Source organism: Pezoporus flaviventris, unplaced genomic scaffold, assembly GCF_033815535.1.
Source record: "Pezoporus flaviventris isolate CSIRO_AGI_PZ_B2104156 unplaced genomic scaffold, CSIRO_AGI_Pfla_v1 ptg000013l, whole genome shotgun sequence".
Taxonomy (NCBI): Eukaryota; Metazoa; Chordata; class Aves; order Psittaciformes; family Psittacidae; genus Pezoporus; species Pezoporus flaviventris.
Genome location: NW_026892561.1, coordinates 29,767,240 through 29,788,331, shown reverse-complemented (window position 1 = coordinate 29,788,331; position 21,092 = coordinate 29,767,240). Strand labels below are relative to the sequence as shown.

At 45.5% G+C, this 21,092-nt stretch overlaps 1 protein-coding gene across 4 annotated transcripts in view; it reads right to left on the bottom strand.

The window, feature by feature from the left end:
• Window positions 1-7,810: 7,810 nt before the first annotated feature.
• The window catches only part of PLD1 (phospholipase D1), a 72,216-nt gene continuing 58,934 nt past the window's right edge, over window positions 7,811-21,092 (bottom strand). For all 4 annotated transcript variants that reach the window (XM_061452558.1, XM_061452562.1, XM_061452561.1 and 1 more), the window contains 8 exons: window positions 18,787-18,897; window positions 17,968-18,056; window positions 14,750-14,863; window positions 13,265-13,314; window positions 12,176-12,310; window positions 9,690-9,843; window positions 9,177-9,291; window positions 7,811-8,616 (listed from right to left, as the gene is read on the bottom strand). In XM_061452558.1, coding sequence (XP_061308542.1) covers window positions 8,392-8,616; window positions 9,177-9,291; window positions 9,690-9,843; window positions 12,176-12,310; window positions 13,265-13,314; window positions 14,750-14,863; window positions 17,968-18,056; window positions 18,787-18,897 — 993 coding nt within the window. In that variant the 3' untranslated portion in view covers window positions 7,811-8,391. The remainder of the gene's footprint in view (window positions 8,617-9,176; window positions 9,292-9,689; window positions 9,844-12,175; window positions 12,311-13,264; window positions 13,315-14,749; window positions 14,864-17,967; window positions 18,057-18,786; window positions 18,898-21,092) is intronic.

Here is a 21,092-nt window from a genome sequence, read left to right as displayed (position 1 = left end):
CATTCAGGCAACATGATTCTATTACCAGTATCTGCTATACTCTTTCCAGTCAGTATGTGCTGGTCAACACACAGTCAACAGAGATATGGGGTCCATCTGGGATTTGCTATATAGAAGATGAGACACCTGAGGACAAACACCCTCCAACGGCTGTACTGTGTTGGTCTGTACCTTGTGGCTACAGCTGCCTTCCTTTCTGAAGTTTCTCAGGTCCACATCTGCTACTGGCCAAAAAGGGTCTTTTCTGTATAAAGAAAGCCTCAAACATGCCTAAAATTAAGTCCGTATACAGAATCTAGTTTATATTTGTGAAGTTACAGTGTTTTATGTTTTATTTCCTAAACCATGTATCCATTTTAAGAGAAAGCACATCTGAAACATGAAAACCTAAAATGTAAAAAAAAGCCCCAAATCTGAAGTCTCAAACCCATCTGTCGAGTCAAAATCTAGAACTGCTGGGCAAATAGACCCCAAGTCCTCTCCAGAAAGACACATTTTCTGGTTCTGTCTTGCACGTACAATGTGCACTTTCCAGCCTGTGAGTTTGCAAGGACTTGGTTGGGGGGTTCTTCACTGTAGGTTTGGTTGGTAAAGAGTGAAATAAAGAAGCAACCAAGAGAACAGAATATGCTTTTCTGCCTGTTTTGTGGCATAAGCTGGAGGAATCATATAAATGCCAATTGCAGCACACCAGGAGCAGGACAGACCTCCAAAGCTGTGGGCAGGAGGGAGCCGGGAAAGTCGATGTCTCCCTGAGTTACAGCCTAGCCTGCCTGTCTCCTCTTTCCCTGCTGGTCCTGGTTCTCCCATCACAGGAAGAACCTGGGGTGAGAGAGCAGCTGTCCATCTGGAGACACTGGTTCATCCGTATGATATGTCTGCTTTTAAGCTGTGCCTTTGCAGGAATTTAAGGGAGTGTACAAAGACCTGGCAAGGGTAAAAGAAACTGCAGACCAAGGTGGTGGGATGGCATCTGCCTGGACAGAGTGGTGCACCCAGGGGCATCAAAGCCCAGGTGTAACCACTGTATAGCTTGGACTGGTGGTTTCTCCAGCTGAAGAGATGGGTCCAGCTCTGAAATTCTCTTGTGCCCACACTATCTTCAGTGTCTCAGCATCCCTCACCTTCCATCCCCAGTGGGTGACTTCCAGCACATCTGCCCCAGCAAGACTCCAGTGCTCTTCTACCTCATTAAATGCACAACCTTTGGCCCAGGGCAGGTTGAAAGAGCATAGATTTAGATCAGATATTAGGAAGAAGCTCTTTACTGTGAGGGTGATGAAGCACTGGCACAGGCTGCCCTTTCCTGGCATTGTTCAAGGCCAGGTTGGACAGGGCTTTGAGCAACCTGGTCTAGTGGAAGGTGTCCCTGCCCATGGCAGGGGGATGGAACTAGATGAGTTTTAAGGTCCTTTCTGACCCAGACCATTCTGTGATTCTAAACATACTATATGGCCAGGCCATGAGCAGAGCACCACACAGCTTCTGAGCAGCAGGCAGACAGCTCCCTGGCTTTCGCTGAGCACCAGTAATCTCCAGGTAATAGAAACCTATGAAGCCATGATAACATTATATCCCTGGCCTCCTCTCCTTTGTCCTCAAATGGGAACTCACAAGATGTTTAATTATCGAGATCAGGCTGAATGTGGAAAGATTACTCATCAGTGATCCTGGATATAAACAGTTTCCTTTGCAGAATCATTTCTTCTCTAAGGACTTCCCCTCCTCCTCTCCAAATTAATTTCCATCCCAGCTATGAGCCTCAGTAGAAAATCTTGCCATCATAATTTTGAGCTAAATATTCTGAGTAATCAATCAAAGCAGTGGAACCAATTTTGAAACTGTCACTTTTAATTTTTCCAATGAAGAAAAAAAAAGGAGTATTTCACTCAGTGCAGTTATGACTTACTCTCTTAAAACCTTCGCTCCACTGCATCAGTGCTTCAGAGATGTACTTGAAAATCTGGAGGGCCGGCACAATTGCAAAGAAACTTAAACAGATTGATTTTTAGCAGTGATAAGAAACCTGTTTCTTCACAGGCCCTTAGAGCTGTCTCACATAAACCTTTTCTTTCTTTTTTCCTTCCCTACTTTCCTCCTGTACAAAACCAACTATAGCATATTTGTAACTTCATACACGCAGAAGGCTGGCACTCACTAAAAAGTTGACATGTTATTGAGAGTTCACTGCATAAATGCATGGCTAATGAAGGCCCAAAGAGTACATGTGCTCAGTGCTGGCATGGAGGAGAGGATTTCTCTATCCTCTGACACAGGATGCCTGTGGACACATCAGCAACAGAGAGGCTGAGATGTGGTAGGAGGCAGGAGTAGCCTCCATACAAAATTTGCTGGAAAAAATCCCTCCTGGAAAGAACAGGTTTATTAAACACATCAGCAATTGCACTTTGTGTTCAGAGTACATGTGGGCTGCACCTCTGCTCAGCAAGGAGCCATCCAATTAGAGGCTTTGCAAGTAGTTCAAGTGAGTGCTTCGGCTACAGAAAAGCCAAAGGGAGTTCTGCCTTGGGCAGAGGCAGCATGGTCCCGCACTGGTTTGTGCCAGCTACACAGCCTGTAAGCTGCTGTGCGCTTATGTTTTTAATGGGCTGATGGATGTGGATGAAGTTGTGCCTGGTAAAAGCACTGCATGCCTATGCATGGGAGAGGGAACACAGCAAAAGCAGCAACAGTGCCCTCAAGCTGAGCCCCAGCATTACATAGAAATGGAAAGGACCCTTTCTCCAAACTGATACCTACTTTCTAGATCAGGACCATTTCTAGTTTCACACTAATTTCACACCAAGATAAGCTTACATTGAGAGGCTATGGTCTCCTGCTCTGCTTGCATCAAAACCAAGTGATGCCAGCAAGCAGGAGACAGCCAGGGATGCCTGCCTCTGCTACAACTGTCACCCTCGCACTGGTCCTGCTGCCAGTGGCCTCTCTGCACACAGCAGTGCCTGGCAGGTCTCCGCATCCCTCCTGTTGCTGTTATCTCCGCTTGCAAGTCCTCGTGAGTGTGATGCAGTGAGCATGTAATTAGCTGTGAGATGTCGGAGCGGTAGCAGAAGCTGACAGTGTCAATCAGCAGCTCCCCGAGTTCTACCAGCACACCCCTGCCCTGAAGCTCCAGCTCTGTTATCTTGGTTTATTGTGTTTATCAAGAGCACAGATTGGATTTGGAAGTTCTGAAGATGCGGAGAGCCCTTTGGCATTTGAGGAAGGAGATGAGAAACCTAAGAAACACAGAAGTTAATATGTTTTCAGCTTGCAAGAGAGCTTGGAAATGCCACTGATGCGTTATTAATCTCTCTCACCCTGGAGGACAACAGTAATCTGCTTTTTCCTCTATGCTGAATTACCTTTACTGAAAGTTAAAGGGGACAGTGGCAAGTTAATTCTGTTTTGGAGACAGACAATTCTGTGCCTTTCATAGTGCTTTTGGATTACTAAAACTCCTTTAAAACAGGATTTTAAAAATCAAAGAAGTCCAATTTTCTGTGCTGTTTCATTCCAGCAATTTCTCTCTCCTAGGAGAAATGACTCAAGTCTTGCCCTTTTCATTGGAATTCTGACTCCTTTTCCATCACGTCTTGTCTGCTCGGACATCACTGCTAGTGCAAGATACAGAACTTGGCCCACAGGCAGAATGTGCCCACAGTCCCCAAAACAAGCAGAAATGAGAGCAAGGCCAAACATTTTGATATGATGATCAGTTGTATTTTCAGTCCATTAATACACATTCATTTACCAGATACAAATGGAGTGGAAAGAAAAGCAATTGTTACCAGAAACAAGGACACAAAACTCAATTCCAGCAGCCTTCACAGAAGGAATATTCAGTGTTCACAACCGCACTGTTGGAAGGTAGAGACGCACAGAGACAAATCTGAAGTGGAAGATCCTTTTTTGTTGATTAGTTTAGCTAGACACATGATTTAGAAAAAAAATCCAATCCCAACAATTCCCAGAACTGTGACTTTTGACATTTTTTCCATTTCCCATGTGTCAGGAAAGAGGTAAGTTGGAATTGTTTACATGGAGGAGATTTTAGGAAAACATACTGGGAGGGAAAAATAGAATAATCACAAATACTGGAAGATATAACAAGGAAACAGGGAAGGAAATTAAAAAAAAATAAGGGAAAGAAAAGAAATTCCAAGAGGATCATGGCATTCAGTGGTCGATGGATAGTCTGCGGGTCTGTTCCACTTTGATATACCTTAGTTTTGCATGCTTAATTTGATTCACTGCTATGGTGTTACACTCCTGGTTCAAGGCTCGATTCTGCAAAGCTCCTGCTTTCAGCAGTACCTCAGCTGCACAGAAGGGGTTGCTGGTTTCAAGCCACAAAATGTGAGTGTATTCCCATCTTGCAGGCCAACCTCTGGTCCTGTACCTGGTCTGGAGCCCACTTGCTCTCCTCACCTTGGCCATCACTGCACTCTACAGACCAAATCTTTTCTGCCAGAAAACCACTGCAGCAGCTCTGCAGCTGACGGACGTGTGTCAGTTTAGACCAGCAGGGATTTGGGTCTTTACATTTGGCAGGAGAAGGAGACGGCATTAACCTAAAGGACCATTCAGACTTTTATTTCAATGTTCCACAAACGCAACGCACAAAGGACTTGTTACATTGAAATAAAAATAGAAAACCACATCCGAGCTTGATTGTACATGGGCGTTTCCTTGGAAGGAAAAAAGATATTGTAAGTTATTAATATCAGGGTCCCAGTGAGGCAAAACCTACACTAAGGTCTCCCCTGAGGGACAGCACCAGGATTGCAAAATTACGTTCTGAAACCTCATCAAAAGAAATGAAAATGGAGCATTTCGGGTTTAATCTAGCCAAGCTCACATCCATCAAGTCAAGTGACAAACTGAGACCAAGAGACCAGAAACTGAGCTGAGCGCTTAGCATCTGCCATGGAGCACTAGAGTAGTCTTTCTGCAAATCATTTTCCAGTGAAGTACTAACATATGATGATATTTTATCCCTTGTTTTTTAAACCATCCACTAACTTTGCAGTGGAACATTTACCCAGTCCAGCAGCTGTACAACAAAACACATTTTAAAATATCAGACTATTAAAAAGACAAGGAGTACGAGTTCTCAAAGTGGCATGTGTTAAGGAATAAATTAAAAGGAGGTTATGGGGGAGGTGGTCTACTCAGGTTGAACTACAAAACAAAGACTGAGCCTGGGAGAAGTTCTCATTCCCTATAGATCTAACAAACAAATGCCACAAGAAACAGTTCATGCTCCTGGGTTTGCTAGTGCTTGAAACCACACTGCTTGTTACAGTACTGTATATTTGCGAGCAATCCTCTCCAGCTTGAAGGTATTAAACCCACACTGGTATTACAGACTAAGTAGTAGTGATTGTTTAGGTGCAGAAATTAACCCTGTCAAGGCGCTCAATCTCACAGGCTTCTTAATATAAGAAGTAAACCTCTAGCTGACAGGATGCAAGGAGCCAGCTTTGCACAGCACAGCCTATGTGTGCAAACAAGCGTGCCTTCACTGGAAATGGCTCTAGCCCCAGCATTTGTTTGAGGTGAGCAATGCCACAACCATGGGGGGCTTCAGTGGCCCCTTGAGCCCTGGGGGATGCCAGGCTCTCTGCACTATGCCAAGGCTGCCTTGCACACCTTGCCAGCATTTGAACATTACTAAATTCTTGGTATCTGGAATTTAGCACCAACACATGGATGTTCAGTACAGCTCCTCTGTTCCCACGGAGGGAAACCTGCTTCTGGACACAGAGCCAATGTGAGGCTTGTCTGCTATTTTAATAACAAAAGACCTTAATTAGCACCTTTTCATACATAATCAGCCAATTAAACCTCTCCTCCATGGCTCTGCTGTGTTGCTTGGGACCAGCATCCATCATGCTGTGGGTGGAGTGTTGCAGAACTTGGGTGGTTTTTTCCCCAAAAGAGCCTGGCAGAAGGGGACTTAATGCCACTGGAGTTATGAAGCCCCAGTAGTTATCTACCTACCACTTTAAGAGACAATATAAGGATAATTTAACACTTACAAAAGTCTTTGCTAATATGAGGATGGAGACAATAAGAGCACTTAGAAGATGACAGGAGTCTTGCACTTCAAGGTTCACATGTAGGGGTGGCAGGGTTGAATGCTTCCTTTTCAACTATGAATACAGATCTGTGTGACTTACAATGATTCTTTGACAGGCTGTAATTGTTTCAAGTTAGCAGCTTTGTTCAAACTAAAACAGCTAAAAACATATCAGGAGAGGAAAGCTCTGAACTTGCACTGATGTAAAATAACAAGAGAACTTTGATCTTTCTTGATTGCAAATGGTTGGAGCACATATTGCTCTGGTTCTGCAGGGGGTGACCCCAGGTCAATTTTTAAGGGAAAAATCAAAAATCAAGGGAACCTACTTATCTGCTAACAGTGCACTAGCTAAAAGCACCAACCCCTGGACCAAAGATCACCACATAAAATGCTGCGCATGCACTTCCATCAGGCTAGCCAGACCACAGATGAACCGACCAGAAAGGAGTGTAATATGCAACTGTATCTACAAAACATAAGTGTAAAACAGTGGGAACTGTAGGAAAGGGCTGGAAGAATGCCTGGAGTTGTTACTTACTTGGGTGATGCAGTAGGTACAGAATTATCTGGTTCCTATTTACAGATCTGAAGACACCAAAGGCAATCAGCTAAAATGTGCCAGCTATGTTTTAGGAATAGCTAGGCAACTGGTGTGATTCTTTTCCAGTTAAAAAAATGAGTAAGACCATAGAAGAGGCAGGAGAGATAAAACCAGACTTGCTTGTGAATTAAATAGTTCACCTGGTCTTTTGACTAAGGATTGTTGGGCACAGGGTTAAATGCAGCTAGCAAAGGGTTTCCCCCATACACCACAGCAGCCGAGGAGCTCAGCCTCCCACTTTTCCAGGTACGACTCTTCACTAGGCATTTCTAACAGTCCAGGCTCTTAGTGTTTGACATGGCACTGCTGACTGCCAAGGAACACCTCTCCTGGGATTGCAGTTGGAGCTGGACATGAAATTGTGAGACATGGCTTACTGCAGGTAGAGCAAAGACCCAGGACAGCACCCACCACATGAGGTCCTGAGTGGCGGCGTTTTGCCTAGGGATGCCGAGTGAAATTGCTGCTTCGCTGCACAGCGAGATGCAAAACATAGGTTTGGAAATTGTCTTATAGAACTGGAAAACAGGGATGGGCATGCTGAGTTTTCCCTGTGCTTAGGAAGACACATCCTGCATGGCTGAGCTCAAAGATTGTGGCTGGTCTAATAACAAAGTAGACCACAGCAAAGGCTTTGCTAACTGCTTCCCTTCCTCCTTATATACATCCCACCTACGAAGCAACACGTCTGCTCAGTTTGAGCATGGCATCAGCTCTAGCTTAATGGCCTTTCTCTTCCTTAAAAGGGAAGAAAGGGATGGAAAGAAAAGCCTATCTATGTACTGCAAATTAAATGCATGAATGGAGGATGCAGAGCACAGAGCTTGGTGGGGTTTCGAGTTTCTGTCCCATTACAGGCAGTGCCTCACTCTCTTTAAGCTCCAGAGATGATCTAAGGCTTGAGTTTAAACCTTGATCCTCTCCTGGAGAAAGCATTCACACTCAGTCTCAACAAATTGATGTATTACATGCCTGCAAAGGCCAGCAAACTCTGGTGATTTTCAGCAACTCCGGCTCCATTGAGGCTGCCTTTTGCCAAGATCTAGGCAGTGCCATGCACTGCACGTGAGGACTGCTGATTGCTGTAGCTGTGATAGAAACATTGATGAAAACATGCTGATTCTGATACAAGATTCTTAGTCCATTTCCATTTAAGAAGTGAAACACCTGCAAGTGGTAGGACAGCCCAAGGCAGCACCAAACAGCACTTCCTGACAGCATCAGAGTTGTATGTCATGCTCTGACGGCATATGAAAGGGGTGAGATGGGGGACTCCAGCAAGCCAAGGCGCAGATACCCGAAAGCCTTAGAAGCACATGCAGCCCATCATTCCTGCACAGCCACAGCACAATCACAGTACGTATGCAACCACAGTATACAGCTGGCAGTAGTAACAACAGCAACTGGGATTTGTTTCTTGTCCTAGGAAGTGGCCTGCGTCCTTTAGGCACTCAGAACATGCCATAAGAAGTAACTCCTTCAGAGGTTAAACGTCTCATCTGCCATAATTTCTAAGTCTTTCTGCTCCTCTCTTTTGCTAGTGTTGACTTGCTTTGAGTTCCTCCACCAAAATCCTTAAGAAGGGCACGTTAGCTTGGTGGAGATCTGTCACCTCTCTCAGCAATAAAAGGCTTTCCAAAATCCTGTAATGTTCAACAACTTGTCTCTAGAGAACCAGAGTTTAAAACATAAAGCAGTCTTCTTAAGTCCAAACCTCCATGGGTACCATGGACTCCTTTGTTCCAACGGAGGGAAGCAAGTACTCTTCCTCCAGAAAACGAAAGGGGAATTGTACTAAAAACCCACGAATCTTTTTCAATTCTTCTGCTGCTTTCGCAGGATCATCATTCGCTAATTTGGGCTTGTTGATGAAATCACGCAGTTGGGTTAAATTATTCACCTGGTCACTGGGAAGGCATCGAAAAACCTGATCAAAACAGAAAGTGGTATGTCAGTGCAGGGGAAATACTGCAATGCAGAGCTCCTGAGAAGGACCAAAACATCTAATACAAATTCCCTGGGATGGTAGTGACTTAATTAAGAGCCTGGAGAACATGGAGGGAAGACGCATGTGCCTATCTGTGATACGGCTGGAGCAGGCAGAGGGGAAGCTCCAGGGCTTTTTCTTATCACTGCAAAAGCTCATTAAAAAACAGAAGTAAAATTTGCTTCTACTCCAGTTACGCCAAGTAGAAGCAGTAAGTACACCACAGCCACTCACTGGAGCTACAGCTGATATAAGTAAAAGGAGAAATCAGAACTGCTGCCTTCTTGGGCTGCTGCCACATTTCAAGGATGCACAAACTCCAGTGCCTTGTTCACAGCTCTTCCATCTGACACTACTCATTCCTTGAAAACATCTCTGAAGGTCCCACCCCAGGAGCTGGACCTGCTGCACTTGCTCTCCCTGTGCTGCTTCTCCCATTGGCATCTGTTGCTGCTGCATGGGAAGGAGAGAAGGGAAAGGCATCATGTTCTGTTCCTCACCTTATCAAAGATGGTGGCATTGCGAGCTGCTGTAGAAATCCACACCTCCTTGAAAAATCTGTCACACACAGGATCCTGGTGTTCCGGACTGAGATCAGAGCCGCCAAGGACAACCCTGAGAAGATAAAGCAATTGATGCTCATGGAAGCTCAAGCACTGGGTATTCCCCCTCTTGAGAAATGCTAGGAGATGAAAAATTTCCTTGGGACTTGCCAAACCCTGTGTGCTCCCAGCAGTCTCCTGCTCCTGTCCCTGGCAATAGTCTGTCAGCTGTAATGCTGCTCAATTTTCTACTTCTTTTACTGGGCAATAATTGTCCAGATGGAAAATGGGGAGGGAGAAGCTAAAAAAGAAACCCCAATGAAACAGCAGCAGAAGACCGGGCTAAATCCGGGGCAGGCAATGCTAAACCTGAGCAGGCAGCAACTCTTTTTGTCTGAAAGGCTGCTGGCAGGCAAAAGCCTGAGCAAGCCTTGCCTGCATGCTGCTCACTGCCAGCCCTGTGCATCCCACCTGAAGCACCGCAGCCGGAGGGACTGGGCAAACTTCCCAGCGCTGTAGTCTTCCCCATCCATCACAGAGGGGATGGTCTCAGTGTCCTGCACGATGATGGCCATCTCGCTGTCCCTCTTTCCCAGCATGCTGCGGTCATTGATGTTGGCAGAGCCTGGCAAGGGGGAGAATAGAGCACCGGTAAGGCACCACAGCTGCATGGGATGCTCCTGCACACCCTTCATCACCACCCTTTGCATCTCTCATCTCCATGGGGGACCATCTATGGCTTCACTAGGTAAAGCCCTCACACCAGAGGTCTTCCTTGTGGAAACACAGACCCTGAGAGCCAGGATTTGGGGAAGGGGAAAAATCTCCAACTAATTTTTGCAGGCTTCAAATGCTCCAGGTTTGAAAGAAGATTAAATCATAGTCAAGCTCAGGCCATCGTTTTTAAACGTTTACTCTCTCTGAAACTTCCCAGATACTTTTGCTGAAGGATGCCACAGCTTTCAAAGGGCTTAACTGCATTTGGTTTGGATACTAGGTTACCTGACACAGGATGGGCTTCATGGATAAATCTGCCCTCATCCTTAGTAATGCAAAGAAAGGAAGCTTTTCATTTTCATTTGTGAAGGTCATCTCCTTGCTGTGGGCTGCACGTCTGCAAAGGCAGCCTCCTGTCCTGCCAGGACCACAGTTTGTGTCTGCAGACACAAGAACTCAGGCACCATCCCTGCTGATGCAGCAAGGCAGCAGAACACCCCAGGACTCTGCAGGACTTTCACACTACAAGAGATGTTTCTTCTCTACTCCTTGCCCTGTGCTTGCTACCGCATGCTGTGCAAGACCCAAATGCCAGGAAGTGGAGGTGTGCTTTCCAGAGGGTTGCAAAGGGCCCCCCTTCCCCAGTGCTGGAGACCCATGGGTGTCCTGTGCACAGTTCCTGGCTCACACCTTGAGAAACAACCACTTCTGTCCCCAGTGCTGCTGGAGGGCAGCAGACATTTGTCCTGTTGCATTTCTACTGCATGGCTCTGGCCATGCCTTTTGGGGGGGGGGGGGGGGGGGTGTCCCTCTCCAAAATGCATCACCATGCTCATGTAAAGGTTTGTATGTACTTGGCCCCGCGTGGTGGCTCCAGCCCTGACTCTGCACAGTGCTGAGAGCTCCCCTTGCAGGACCTGACACCCATAGCATTGCTCAAGAACAGGTGAGGCTTTATACTCAAACCAGTTTCTGCATCTCATGCAACCATCAGAAAGAAAGGGACTGGGGACACCACAGCACTTGCTGGCTCCAAAGGAACCACAAGATGCAGCCAGCAATAGGAGTCATCAGGTCATTAACCCACAGAAATGACCAAACAGCCCCCAGCTCTAGAAGAGACCCTCAGGCACTAGGTAGCCATTTAGCCTTCCCAGTGACTGAACTGACTCAAGAGGACCTCACTCCTCCCAGAGGAAAAATGAGCTGAGCCTCTCTCTTGCAGAGTGGTCCCATTAGCATTTTATTTCCATGCACGGTCTTTCATGAGTGTTAAAGGGATGACACTGCCTCCCCATCTTCTCATCAGCTGCCACAGATGCAAATGTTGCCTAAAAATCCATCCTCAGGCTTATAGGTACAGAAAGCAGAAGACCTGTCTCAGCCCCCTCCCCCAGATCACAGTTGCAAAGTCACTGCTCCTGCTGCAACACTGAAACCACTTCTGAGCTGTGCTGTGTACTGGAGATGAGATCTGACCCCGCAGAGGGTAACAACGGAGGAGCAAACCTAACCACAGGTCATCCGAGACTACAGCTGAACTGCTGCATTGAAGGAAGGAAGTATTCCGAGTCCTACAAAATCTGGTATTAAGTTATTTTTTGGCAAAGTTTCTGTTGCTGACACAGCAGATAAAAAAAGGTTTCTTCAAAGGAACAGGCCAAAAAACTGCTTTTCTGCTGTGATATAGAGCTCTGAGCCTGAAGTCTCTTGTCTTTGCTGCATGGTCTCATAATAAATAGGGTAAAAAAAGAGAAAATGGATGAAATGTTATCTATTACTTGTTATAACATATTTCGCCATTCTTAGGAAATGGAGCTGATAAATGACACATGTTGTCCAAAGCTTCCAAGTTTTACGGCACATTCTGTTCTTTAAGGAACAGATGACAAGTCTAAAAAGTCTTCCTGTTAGAGCAGTTTGATACAAGACAGATGGACAATATTCCCTGCACTGGGATTCTCTTCACTGTTACACTGAGATTCAAAGCCATTTTACAAAAACAAATTAAATGACAGTCCCACAGATCCTTTCCTCCCTCCTACCTACCTTCCTGATGAACTTACGCATCTGGGCTTTGGGTTGTTTTTTTAAACAACAAAATATTTCACAAGAAAGAAATCACAGCATAGAAAAGCACACAGCACCACAGCCTGCACTGATTACGGGGCAGAGAAATGAAGGGTCTAATGCAGATATAACTGAGTGCTCCAAACCCCTCCCACAGGCCCCCTGCTCACCGATTATAACTGTGTTGTCATCAGCAATAAGCAGCTTGCTGTGAACATAGATGAGCTCTGTGACTAGTTTTCCTTCCAACTCAGCATATGTTCGAAGTCCACAGAACGATATGTAGTTTATCCACTTATCTCCAACTGAAAATTAAACAAGATGAGGAATGAGGAAGGTGGAAAAGAGAAGAAACATAAAAGACCCATATAAATAACAATTCACTTTTGACTTAAATAAGAAACAGATAATGGAAATTAGTTCATAAATAGACTTTACAAGCTGCCTGTGGGCTTCCTGCACTGCTCTGATCCACTGCCTGCTTGAATACTTCCACTATGGCAAGAAATGACCCCCGATCTCCCTTGTGCAGCATGCCAAGTCCTCACAATTGATCCAAATGTCTTAAAATAACTGGACCGTGCGACTGCCCTTCTGCAAATGCTGCAGAAAGGAAGCTGGAAGCAGGTGTTTTGTCCATGCACAGTATGGAAATATGTCCTAATGTACTTCTCTGCAGTTCAGATGTATGCAAAGACCCAGAAGGAATGAGGCATTATGTACACCCCTGGTATTTGTGATATATAGGCTTTCATGGTGCTCTGATTTCAAGCTGGCACCCTCACAGCAAGGAAGCAGCTCAGAAACAGCATCCTGCTTAGGCAGGTTTTCCCTCTTTGTGTTTGACAACTGACAGAAACACATGCAGGGTGGGGTTCACAGGGGAGGCTGAAGACTTGTCACTCCCAAAAGCGGGCCCCCAGGACATTTTTCAAACAACACGATCCTGAGCAGCTGCAACCTCTGCTGTCTTCTCCCTGGGGTCCTCCCCTCCTCCAGATCAGGGCTGCATCCAAGCATGAAGTCTGACAACTGGCCACAGCTTGCATGTTCCAAAAGACCTTGCCATGGGATAACAGCAGAGGGAGGTCATTCACCAGCCCCATGAGCCCATAGCACATGACGCTATGAGATGCCCCAGTCACAGCAAGCCATGCTAATAAGAAGCTGGAGAATCTGATTTATGTGTCATAGACATAGACACTGAACAGCAGCAACCCAAGACTAAAAAACATAGAGGAGAAAAATAAAGTTCTTACCCTCTGTCTTCAACTGGCCCAGGATTGAGTTTTCTCCTCGGCACATGGTCCTGGAAAGAAGGTAGGCAGCCGTCAGCACCACCGTGACTCAAGGCAACAGCATATGCTGAAGCAGAACCAGGCAAGGTAAATCACAAACACAGATGCCTCTTAAATACCCTGTGCAAGCAGAAGAAACACGGTGCTTCCAGAACACACATTTTCCCTGAATGACTGTTGATGTATCATGGACTGCTCATTTCCTGTAAGAGCTCGTACCAATCTGCACAGGAGCTGGGGAGCATTTTTGCTTTCTAGAGCACACCTCGATGATAAATGTCTTACAAACAGGGGTGCTACTGTCTGTGCCACAGGTCTGGATGTGAAATTGCATTAAGAAAATAACATGCGCAGAACACCAGGTCAGGGAGTTTGCATGAGTATGGCTGGGCTGGAAAAGCCACAGCCTGCATCTTATTCAAAAGAGCCCAACCCATGGGCAATTTCTCAAGACCTGTGGTTGCCCTTGCAGAAGAAAGCTGAGGCAAAAGGGCCTAATTAGAGAGACATGCTGCTTTCCTTCTGCTTGTGTCTCCTGTCCCACTCATCCTTCTGGATGTCTGCTGGTCTGCAGGGATCCTACTGCACAAGGAAGATTTCTTCTGTCTCCACAGACATACCACAACACAGTAGCTTTCCAGTAAAACCATCTTGCCTTGGACCATTTTGCCTTTCTCTACAGCCCATTTCTAGCACAGGGCTACCTGGCACCACTGTGTCTCATTCCTTCCCATGAGGCTTGCAACTAGGGATGCATGAGTCCCTCAGACACATCCATGCTGGAGCAGGGGAATGACATTGGGGAATATGCTGTTGCTAGCAAGAGCCAGGCAAAGTATTGGCCAAAAAGGCAGATTTGGAGACAAAGCCTGGCTAAGGAACCTACAGAACTGCAAGCTCCATTCTGGCTCCAGTGGTGATGGGGATGCTGCCAGAAGGAACTGTAACAAGCACCATGGGAAGTGCCTACAGGAGAGCATGACTGTAGAGTGGGAGGGTAAAGAGCTCAGAGATGAAGAGGTCCTGGTCTGATGAGCTAAAATGAAAATGTTATGCCACACATGGACAGTAACTGAGAGTCAGGAATTGGTGGGTTTGTGTAAAGGATTGGGGAACCCATTGTGCCAGGGCAGAGTGGGATTTCCCCAGATCTGTGAGGGTGTTTGCCTGCAGAAAGCACTGGGTTTTACCCACCGCACTTCCCCAACTCAGCTAGCATTGCCTCGCCTCCTGATGCGAACCCTAAGGCTGGCAAATGCATGAGCTATAAGTACTAAATGAAAGCTATAGTTTTTTGCTCTTCCAAACACTGTGTGCATGGGGACAGCATCTAGTGTGATGCTGCGTGGATGGATGGCGGCTGGAGCCTTGGGCACCACCTGCAGCAAGCAGAGGTGACGAGGGAGGTCTCTGACAGCCTGCCTGCAGCAGGGCTGCCTGCAGTACCTGTAGTTGAAGTGCATTATGGCCTGCAGTGCACTCCCCCCACCAGTCGAGATGTCTCCTTCAAACCCAGGCAGCAGCGGGATCACCACGTACACTCGGAAACGCTTGTTTTCCCTGAAAAGAGAGTATGGGGGAATATTAGCCTGCAAATATTACAGCTTCCTGCAAGGTGAAGGCCTCCTGTTTTCACTTTCCTTGCACTAACCAACTTGGTTTTCATCCACAGCTACTATGCAAATTTTAAGAGAGCAAAAAAGTATGAAGTGTATTTCCAGTTACATATCTTCATCACCTGCCAGCAGTACTTCAGTGCGTGTTCAGGCTGCCAGGAGGAGAAGCAGATAGCAAAAGAAGCTAAAGGAAAAGAAACGCATTTTCACCAGAGTTCAAGGGCATAGCGATTGTTTTACAGATCATGTCTGTCACTCATTTGAGCACCCCATAGCCCAGTCACGGCAATACTGCTTGAAACTGGTGTGTATAACTGCCTAAGATTACGAAGCTATCACAGGCAGAAAACCGAAATCTAACATGATGTTCTCACTTCATCCTGGTTTTTAGAAGCCAGAAACATCACAAAGGCTGGAAGAAGCTCAGGGCACAAGAAAAACATTTATCACTCAAGGAAGGCAAGTATATCACTAATACATCACAACCCGCAAACCTCATTCCCAGATTTCCCCCAGACTAAGCCATACTCTATAACCATGATCTGATTCAGAACAAAAGCTGCAATTGTGGCACTGCTTGGGGCTTTTCTTAAAGCCCACCTTTGGGTTTTCTTTGCTGACAAAAGCTAGACGCATCTGCTCTGCCAGCGCTTTCCAGGCGCCCTGGGGTACTGGCAATCCCCGGCCCTGTGCATCGGATGAGGATGCTCTACTGCAGGGTGCTGCCACTAGATGGCAAACACAGTTTAACCAGGACAAAACCATTTCAGCAGCAGACTGAAGATAAGCCAGTTTGCAGCTTTTGGTTAAAGTATAGCTTCGTCGGGCAAGTCGTGCCTGTGAATTTAAGGGCACGGGAATCATGAAGCACTGGGGTCTCATTTGAGCTAGGAGGGAGACAGCGAGGGCTTGTGTTTCTTTTATTTCAACCAGTGCTTCCTTATACTGCATGATGCACTATAAACTAGCCTTAATTTGTCAGCTGACCCCAGGAACAGCTAATGAAGTCTTAATCGTACACAAGAGACTTTGAAATGAAGCCTGTTTGTATCATGAAAAAGATCTACCAACAAAAGCATTCCCCAAAAAGCAGCTTGTTTCTCCAAAGCCCAGTGTTTACTGAACTAGCTAGAGCCACCCATGGAAAAAAAACAATACCTAAAAAACAAAAAAGAGGAAACCAAGAACAGAATATTACTAGTTACATCAGTAGCAAATATTTGGTCTAGAAGAGTGAGAAGTATACAAGCTTTACTAAAGACCTTAATTTACAATTAAACATCTGTGTGCCACTTACCCTGTTTTCCCAGGGCAGTTGGAACATGAGCATTTTGATGATGACACAAACCATTTATGTCTGAGTTTACTTTTAATCTTGGGCAATACCAAGCACTCTGGAGCATGCAGAATTTGAATCTTATATTTAGTGAGATCACCAACATTATGCTGGCACAATACTGGCATAAAACTGGAGTAATACAGATGTGAGCATCACATCTGAAAATGGGTCACTGAAGAATTGGTGTGACTCCCTTTTGTGCCAGACTTTTTGACATCTGGACAGAAAGACACCCACTACATAAGCTTTACATAACAGGAAAATCTTAACAGATTACCTGAAGAATTTGCTGCTACCTCAGTAGCACTGTTAGAAGCAGGCAACAGATGCAAAGGGCCCATAGCATGAGCTCCCAAAGGCAGGAAAGGCAGTCAGGAGTGGCTTTCCAGGAGGACACCAACCAGCACAGAGATGCTGTATCCGGCTGCCTGCAAGCCTCCAGGTTGCAATGCAAACATTCACAGCACCATTTCCAGCAGCACTGGCACCACTCCTCATCTACCCTTTGTAAGAATATCCACCCCATCTTTTAATCCTTAGCTAATATCAATTATTTGGGCTATGCACTGCAGCTCAGATTACCAGCAACTCCACCCTGTTACTCTGCCCTGTTGTTAATGCCATAGCAGATAACACCCATGCTCTCCCAGTTTGAATAGTGCTCCTCTTTCCACAGTGCCTCTGAACAAAGCCTGGCTCATGGCAGCTCCTGTGGCCTTGAAGATTCTGCCTGTTCCCTGGTGACTGCATGTCCGGGGTTAGCTGCCTCTACCCAAGTGGGAATTTCCAAGCTCAAGTGTCAAAGAGAGAGAAATTTCTGTGACTCTGGAGAGAATACCTCTGGGAAAGCATTCCCTGCATAGCTCTGGACAATTACAATATGGAAAAAAACAATAGTTCCAAGAAATGTCTCCATGCATGGTGAAAAAGCATGTGAGAGATGAAAGAAGTTCTGTGTACCAGCCCAGCAAGGCCAGGATACAGGTTTAGACTATGACATCAATGTACCTTAAAGAGCAACCTTACACAAGGCTGTACAGGATGGAAACAAAACCAAGCTTTAATATAAATTAATTTTTATATTTTCATTAATTATTAATTGATAATTAACAAGTACCTGTGATAGTAATGTTAACAAGGGGTTAAGTGTGCTAAAGTAAAAGGAGTATCTAGAACATGGCTGGATCTGATCCACCCAGGAATAAATGATGGTTCCCTTGCAACGGGGGTTGTAAATACCCTCCAGCACTTACCAGAAAAAGTTGTTCAAACAATAGCTGAGCCCCACAGTCAAATCCTTGAAATGTGTTTGCTTCCTCTATCTGAAGCCAATCCTGTCCACAGATAATTTGAATAAACCACAAAACCTAGTTCAATCTTCTTACCCGTTAACTTGCCTTACCACACACACAGAGTTCAAGACTGGCTGGCTATGAAGCAAAGGTGTGTCTGAACCAGAGTATAAAGGACTCGCTTTTAAGCACGTTCCATAGTTTAAAATGTACTTGCACCACGGTAAGTCCAGAAAAAACACTTTGTGGATGCAAAGAAACCACAAGAGTCTCACTGCCGCAAATGCAAGCAGATGTTGGACCACACTGGTTCTGCTCTGAGAAAGCTATTGTACAGTTATGTTCATTAAGATGTTATTTTACACCACACCATATAAATACACCTGGAAGACTTCCACTGCCTTGTTAACAGGTTACCTGTGAGCTTTAAGAATCCTCTGTGCAATCGCATCCCCAATCTTGTTCCAGACAACTTTGTCATCAGCACAGCTAATAAAAAACTGGTTCTGCAGGAAAAGCAAGCAAAGTTACTGTCAGACACCTCAGCAAGGAACAAAAAGATATTTGCACGCTTTATTTCAGACCAAGAGCCACAAAAGATAGCTGGCTTGTGTGCCACTTCAGGGGATGCTTTTCAAAAATTATCATTAAACCATGTGTGCCTGTGCTCACTTAGAGAATTAATTAGTCCTTATTAATCACACTCCTTAGAAAACTCATGTAACAAGCAACCAAATAAGAGGCTTGGGGTGGAGGAAAAGACAGAGAAAAAGAGGAGAATAAGCATCTCCAGCCAGCCAGCCAGCTCTGAGAGTCACTCCAACATAGGAGATTCCTTCTGCTCAAGGCTGTACAGATGCAAGATCAGCTCTGTGAGTGAGATGTTTGGGTTTGAACAGGGGACACTGCAAAGCCATGGAGGGCACAGAAGACTATTGCACAGGCCATGAAAGTTGCTGGCAGTTTCACAAACAGGCTTATAAAACAGATGTCTACTTTTTTCCACCTTAAGGTCAGAAGGCTGTCAGGGTACATACCCATCAGCCGGGTTCAAAGACCACTGAAGTTAATAGAAACAGATCCAAAAATTCAGAGCAGATGTTGTATTAATATCCACGTGCGTCTAAATTCATAAAAAATTAAGACCAGACCTCAAGAAGTAGCATCACCCTCCTGATGGCTGCAAGCCATACCCAGAGCACCAGGACGCTCCTGCTTTCCCTCATTGCTACTCACTTCTATATATATGTAGTGCTTGCTGTTTTCTATCACACTGATATAGGCATTGTGGATGGACTCCTCGTGGTATTTAATGCCAGCTGACCAGTCAGCAGCAGAACGGATCACCTGGAAAGCAAGAGATGAACACCTTCAGCTCTGTCCCATCCAGGACACCATAGCATTGCAACTGAATTCTTTAAGAGGCAATGCTCTTCCCTTATACCATTTGCCTCTCAGGATTTCACTAGTAAGTTAATATGTACAACAGTTACCATTTATACTGCATTGGTAATAAGAAGAAAAGCTGCTCAAAAATAGTATTAATACTTAATAATGTGGTGATTAAAACTTAAGTACTCTGTTCCATTGCTGTGTTACTGCTGTCCCACCTAGGCAGCTCTAGATGAACAGAAGTAGCACAGGAGTTCTGTTCTTGCTTAAGGTCTTACGACAAACTGCTTTTAAAACAACTACATTTTGAAGCTTTAGGCGTGCACATCCAAACAGTGATCTCCTGTACAGTTTCCAGTTGGGGCAATGTCTTTTTCCCACAAAAAGGCTACATCATTACACAGTCTGATAAAGCAGGACGTGGCTTTGCCCTGAGCACTAGAGGTCACTTACTATTTCTGCCAAATTCTTGCATAAGCCATCCCATTTGCTATGATACAGCTTTAAAAATTCATGGCAGTTTGGCTGCTCATACTTAACCATTAATTTTCACTGTAAGTCCCCCTTCCAAGTAGATACTGCATGATGCCCAGGGCACATTCTCCCGTGCCTACTGCAGTTCTTGTGCAAGAGAGCCAAACCAGTATGAGAAAGAACCTTTGTTCATGCTCTCAGTCAGACTGAGCAAGCCCCACAGCAGACAACTTCCCATCCCCAACAGCCAGAGATGCCACAGCATCTCCCTCTCTGGCGTTTTGAGTCAAGAAGCAACCGCACTATGCCCCAAGTGACATTTTCCTAGATGGAAGTGTAGTTTTTAATTAAGTGAGACAGAGCACATGCTCAGGGAAACTATTACTCATTATTAGTGTCTGTCTTTAAACATCCTCAAGACAAAAATATTGAAACATTAGCCCTAAAAATAGCTTTCTACAGCCATTATACCAGCACTCAGAGCCAGTCACACACAGGACAAGATCCAAAGGCTGAGAGGATCTGTGAAACGTATGTGTCAGTATGTGCAAAATCCTGCTCTCTTTCAGGACGCAACATTTTTCCCTGGATATTTCTCCACTGGATTTCTTTTAATTCTCTGTGTCCAGCTTCTGCTTGGCTCCATGTTATTCTCCCTGTCCCCCTAACACCCTCACCCTGAGCTCTGCTGTCATATTGTCATCACCAGTAGTGTACCAATAGATAATAGCCCTTTGGTCCAGGTGCTGTATGCCTGAACCAAACCAATCTTCTTGTCTCCAGAGCATCTGTGGAGGAGGCACTGGGGGGCACTGCTGTTAAGTACCACACAACTCTTGAGCCAGTTCCTTTAACTGGACAGAAGGAGCTTTCTCCCACAGGTCACTGAAAAACAGATCCTGCTACTCTTGCCATTTAGCTGCTGTCTTGGCCAACAGAAGGGCACACGCTGCAGCCTCCCAAACTGAGCATCAGGGTCACAGATGCTCGAGGGAGGGAACCAGCCCAAACACAAGGGCCTTCACAGCCTCTACTGGTCCCCAACAGCTGCCCTTTGCTTGCATAGACATACGCAAGATGATGCTGCTCATGCCTGTGTGGTTTCATTCACCTATTTGGTTTGTAAAGCCAAAGCTGCATTCTCCCACACACCTCAGGCTGGGCACTGCTGAAACCCCACCGAACACCACAGCAGATGGAGCTCCTGAACAGAATTCCACTGTGTGCATTAATAAAGACAGATAAACAGCTTTTCTGGGTAAAGAGCAGTCTAATTCTTCTATACACACAGCTCAGCGTGCAGCATGGACAGGAGCTTGGAGCCCTTACACCTTCACCAGCACAGCCAGCAATGAGCAGCTGCCTCCTACCTGCCTCTTCCTGCTGCAGTGAAAACCAGGGGCCATGAAGCATGTCCCTGTGGACTGGGTACCTCCAACAAATACAATCTGGAATTGTGCTTCAGAAAGCTTCCTAGCGTGCAAAGTACTGATATTTAATCCTTTTTGCTAGTTAACTTTGTCTGCACTCCAAAGAGCTGCTTCTCTTTTTTTAAGATAAGCTGCTGAGCCCTGCACTAAACAAAGTAACTTCCACACCCTCATTTACTGCAGCAAGAGCTGAAACTGCTGTGGATGAGGAATAAATGTACTTTTCTGAATTGGGACCTTTATAAT